General features: G+C 39.1%; 1 protein-coding gene across 1 annotated transcript; it reads left to right on the top strand.

The window, feature by feature from the left end:
- The first annotated feature begins 3,299 nt into the window (after positions 1 to 3,299).
- LOC116033083 lies at positions 3,300 to 4,575 on the top strand. The gene is made up of 2 exons (XM_031275837.1): positions 3,300 to 3,936; positions 4,025 to 4,575. The coding sequence occupies exons 1-2, from the start codon at positions 3,300 to 3,302 to the stop codon at positions 4,573 to 4,575; spliced, it is 1,188 nt and encodes a 395-aa protein (XP_031131697.1).
- Positions 4,576 to 5,786: the final 1,211 nt, after the last annotated feature.

The raw sequence follows: 5,786 nt of genomic DNA, 5'->3' as shown, positions 1-5,786 counted from the left end.
AAAATAGAGGGTGTATTGAACAAAACTCACTAAATAAGAGGAGCCCACCAAAAGCACCGACGAAGGAGTAGTAGACGCCGCGGCGGAGGGTAAAATCGAGTCATGCGTCCCATTTAGCGTTCAAATCATACACGGGTAGGCGGTAGCGGTACGTATTCCTTGTGCGCGTTTAGGGCTGTTAACGAACCGAACATAAACGAACGGAGGCTGTTCGTGTTCGTTTGTTAAGGATTTTGGGGTGTTCGTGTTCGTGTTCGTTTGTTAAGGTTTTTGAAAATCCTGTTCGTGTTCGTTTGTTAAGCGTTCGTTAGTGTTTGTTAACGTTCGCGAACATGTTCGCGAACATGTTCACGAACGTGTTCGTTAATGTTAACGAACACGTTCACAAACGTGTTCGCAAACGTTAACAAACACGTTCACAAACATGTTCATTTACGTTCATGAACACGTTCGTGAACACTTAATAACCAAACACCTGCACATGTTCATGAACACAATTTGTTGACGAACAATAAACAATCTGCATTCACATCTTCACGAACAATTTTATATATATATAAACATGTTTGCGAACATTATTAAACGAACACTAAACGAGCTTGTTCGCGAACACTACTAAACGAACACAAACGAGCTTGTTCGCGAACACTATTAAACGAACACAAACGAGCTTGTTCACGAACGCTACTAAACGAACACAAACGAGCTTGTTCGCGAACACTTAGCAAACGAGCTTACCACTGTTCAGACTCTGTTCGTTTATTAACCGAGCTCTAAATTTTGTTTGTTAATGTTCGTTTACCTTAACAAACGAACATAAACGAACGCTTACCGAGCTCGAACACGAGTAGTTTGTCGAAAGCTCTGTTCGCTAACAGCCCTATGCGCGTTGCTCTCTTCCGCCATTGCTGCAATTCGAAGTTCTCTCCCTCTAGATTGAAAGAGGATTTGTGTCTCCTAATTTCTTGCAAATTATATCGTGAACCGTGTCCACAATGCATTGTGGACCGCGCATCAAAACGACGTCGTTTTGATTAATGAAAATAGACGGATGAATTCGCACCACTCACTGCAGTTACATTTCAACACAACTTCAGTTACATTTCAACACAACTGTAGTTACATTTCAACACAACTACAGTTATATTTTGATATAACTAGAGCATTGGTCATGAAATAAAAGAAATTTTAGACGCTCATAAGGGTCTATTTACGGGCCAGGGCCAGGGCCATAAAGGCTTGTATGAGATCCTAACAACCTCATGGCATGCCCAATTATCTCTTAACCCAGCAATGTTAAGCTCTTTAACCATTATTGTAGCTCATTGTAACAGTTTTCCATTAAAGACGATAGCCATTATTGGTGCAAGTTATGGCCTTCAATAGATCATTATGCGGTGCCATGTAATGGTTATAACGAAAACCGTTACACAAGGTTTAAAAAGGCAGTTCCGAGGCGCAGGCCAAAGGCCATGAGGCGGACGCCTCTTACGCAAGGTATGAGGCGTCCGCCTCGGCCGCCTGAGGCGTACGCCTCAAGCACGCCTCAGGGCATGTTTTGAGGCGTGCGTCTGAGGCGTATAGCCCAATTTCCACCCTTTGCTTAGTCCAATTTTGTTGTTAAAGCCCAATCAAACAAGACCCAATCCAAATAGGATTTGTATCCAACCCTAAGTTGACTCAAAATAAATATCTAAAAGATTAAAACACATTAAAATAAAACAAACAAGCCCTACGAACTCCTTTGCGAAGTGCGAAGTGCGAAGTGCGACACTGCGACCTCCACGGCTTGCGAACCTCCGGCGACCTCCAGCGACCTCCGGCAACCTCCATTCTCCACCATCCGGCGACTTCCAGCCTCCAGGTATGCTGTGCGGCATTCTTCAACTTCTGTTTACTTTTTTTTTTTAATGTTTTGTTGTGTGTATTGTTATATATAATACTCCATATAAACAAATGTGGCTGTTGTGTGTTCAAAGTAATTTATGATGTGTGTGTTGTGTGTATATATACTACTTCGGCAGTGTGCAGTGGCAGTGTGCCACACTGCCACCACACTGCCTAGGTAGTATATAATCAATTTTTTTTTAAATTTTTTTAAAGTTATTCCTTATTAGTTTTAATTAGTGATTAGCTTAGTTGTTTAATTGTTTAAATATTAAATTATTATTCATTATTGGTAGGTTAATTGTTTTTAACAATGGTGAACAAGAGTAGTGCAAAGAGTGGTGTAGGGAAAGATCCGGCTTGGAAGCATTGTGTAGAATTGGTTCATGAAGGTGGAGTAAAGAAGCCTTACAAATACGTCATATGCAATTTTTTAAAAAAAAACTATCACAGGAGGGGTGTCAAGGTTTAAACATCATCTTGTCGGGACAAATAAAAATGTTGCACCGTGTCTTAAAGTACCCGAAGAAGTTAAGCGAGAATATGTTGATATTTTGAACAAATTGGCAAATAGAAAGAACTTAGCACAAATGGAGTTTGAACAATGTGTTGAAGTTGGTTCATATTTTGGAAGTGGGAGGGAAGGTGAGAATGAAGATAAGGTTGCTTCCGGTGGTTCAATTTCTAATAGAGGTATCTGAGGACCTATGGATAGATTTATGGTGAAAGGGAATGTTGGTAGTGATGAACCAACTACTATTACATCACCTCAAAAAGCAAAGGAACTACGTAAACAAGTTTGCTTAGATGTTGGGAGGTTTTTCTATGAAAATGCAATACCGTTCAATGTGGCAAGGAGTCCTTCATTTGTGAGCATGCTTCGGTCAGTTGGTGCATATGGTCGGGGATTTAAGCCTCCTAGCATGTACGAGCCTAGGACTTAGATTTTGAAGGAAGAATTTAAGACAACCGAAGGATTTGTTAATGACATTAAGAGTACATGGCCAATAACTGGAGTTTCAATCATGTCTGATGGTTGGCAAGATGTTAGACATCGGAGTCTAATCAATTTCCTTGTTAATAATCCAAGTGGCACAGTATTACTTAAATGTGTTGATGCTTCTGAACATGTTAAGGATGCTAAATTGTTGTTTCAGTTGCTTGATGAGGTTGTTGAGGAAGTTGGAGAAGAACTTGTGGTTCAAGTGATCACTGATAATGCAAGCAACTACCGTGCAGCGGGGTTAATGCTTATGGAGAAGAGAAAGCATTTATACTGGACTCCATGTGCTGCACATTGTCTTGATTTAATGCTAGAGAAGATTGGAGAGTTGCCACAACACAAGAATGCTTTGATCAAGGCAAAGAAAGTGAGCAACTACATTTATAATCACTCTTGAGTATTGAGCTTGATGAGGCAATTCACGAATAGAGAGCTTATTCGGCCGGCTGCCACTAGATTTGCCACTGCATATTTGACGTTGCAAAGCATTTATCAAGTGAGGCAACCATTGGAAGCTATGTTCACTTCTGAAAAGTGGACAAACAGTAGTTATGCAAGCAAAGCTGATGGGAAGGAAGTTAGAAAAATAATTTTGAAGGATAACAACTTTTGGCCTAGTTCGATTTATGCTATCAAGACTACAAAACCATTGGTCGAAGTGTTGAGGCTAGTAGATAGAGACAAAGAGCCTGCTATGGGTTTTCTTTATAATGCTATGGATGAGGCTAAAGAAAAGATAGCAAAAAACTTGGGTGGAGAAGAAAAAGATTACAAGGAGATATGGGAGATCATTGATGCCAAATGGGATTTTCAAATGCACCGACATTTGCATGCAGCTGCCTACTATCTAAATCCCCGTTGTCACTATTCTCCTGATTTTTCTACACATCCAGAGATCAAGCTTGGCTTATTCCATTGCTTAGACAAGCTCATACCCAATAGAGATGACATGGACAAAGCCGACCTACAATGTAGTGCTTTCCACAGTCGAGAAGGATTTTTTGGCTTGAGTCAAGCTAAGAGCACTGTCCACAAAAGAACTCCTAGTAATATAAAGTTTAAATCCTTACTTAAATAGTTAAATTACTTAAATATGAATGTTACTTAATTATAGTTAATATTATTACTTTTTAGTTGAATGGTGGACTCAATATGGGGATGGGACTCCCGAGCTTCAAAAGTTTGCAATTAAAGTGCTAGGCCTCACTTGTTCTTCATCTGGATGCGAGCGCAATTGGAGTGCATTCAATCAAGTGCACACCAAAAGAAGAAATCGGTTGACCACTACAAGGATGAATGCTTTGGTTTATATTCTATACAACAAGAAGTTGAAGGATAAACACTTGAAGTTGAAATCCTTGGCAAATGGGGAAGATAGTTTGTTGATTGATGAGTTGCCATCGGATGATGAATGGCTTGTGGGTGAAAATGGTGAAGATGATCCCCATCCAAGTGTAGATGATTTTGATGTTGATGTTTTTGAGGGAGAGCCATCACAAGCAACTAAATCAATTGCCTCCTTAAGCAAGAATGCTAGTGCTAGTGCTAGTAAGGGAAAGGAAAAGTTGAGGCTAATTGATGAAGATGAAGAAGAATGGGAAGATATTGATCACCATGGTGGAAGTGGAAATAAGGATGATGAGGCTAGAGAATACAATGAATTTTTAGATGAAGTTTCATTGTGATTTATCATTTATGATGTGTTTGGTTGTTTTAGTTTATGATGGATTGTTATGTGTTTACTTTAGACTTATGTTTGGTGTGTTTTCTTGAGACTTTTAATGATGAATTGTTATGTGTTTCTTTGCTAATTGCTATAGCTTATAGACTTATGAATATTGCTTATAGGTAACAGATTACCAGGCTACATATTATTAATATATTCTGTGTAAAATCTAAGGCTTACGCCTCAGTACGCCTCGAGGCTTACGCCTCGCCTCAGATTACAAAACGCGTCGAGGCGTGCCTTAGCCTTTTAAAACCTTGCCGTTACAAAGCCTATATTGATAGGTCTATGGGCTATATAAGCAATGGTCCCCTAGTGCTAAGATTATTGTCTCTAACATTCATACACCATCTATACTAAAACCTGAGAATAAGTGGGAGACACTCTGCAGAAATCCTACCACTACCAAGACATTCAACATCATCAACCAAGGCAATCCTAAGGACAACTATGGCTGGAGGTTAGTCCTATTTGTATTATATTCTTTCATTTGGTATCAGAGTCTGTTAATCTCTGCCTAGTTGTAGATATTGCATTTTATATATTTTTCCAGTATATGATATGCAATGCAATTTTTTCTCGTAAAATTTTTTTCTCGTAAAATCTGTATGTTGTTATGGTTTGTGTATGAATTGTGATACATTGATGGAGTTTACATTTATACATATATGAATGTGTATTTTCAAGGTCTATTTTGTGTAAAAATTTAGCCCACAGGCAATTTTTATGGCATTTGGATCTAGGACATGCATCATTTGCATTGGTAATGTATGCAATTCAGTTCTATCTATGCCTCAAAATTCTAATCCAAACCTTTTACCTTTACATCATCTCAATCTATTACTCACACATATTTGAACATCGAAGTTCCTAAACTTAGGGGCGACAACTATAAGATGTGGAAGGAAACCATTCTTCTTAATTTATGGTAGAAAGACTTGGACTACGCTATTCACAATGAGAAAACGCTAGTCCCCACTAAAGACAGTACCCAAGATGAGGTTGTGCTATATGAGCGATGGGATAGATCCAATCGGCTTAGCACAATGTACATCAAGGCGAAAATATCTAATGGGATTCGGGGTTCCGTTAGTGAAAAGCATAAGGATGTCCGAGCATTGCTTAAGGCTATTGACGACCAGTTCGTCACTTCAGAAAATGCTTTAGCAA

The sequence above is a fragment of the Ipomoea triloba genome, chromosome 10 (genome assembly GCF_003576645.1).
Source record: "Ipomoea triloba cultivar NCNSP0323 chromosome 10, ASM357664v1".
Taxonomy (NCBI): domain Eukaryota; kingdom Viridiplantae; phylum Streptophyta; class Magnoliopsida; order Solanales; family Convolvulaceae; genus Ipomoea; species Ipomoea triloba.
Note: the sequence above shows the minus strand (reverse complement) of the source record. Positions and strands in the feature narration are given on the sequence as shown.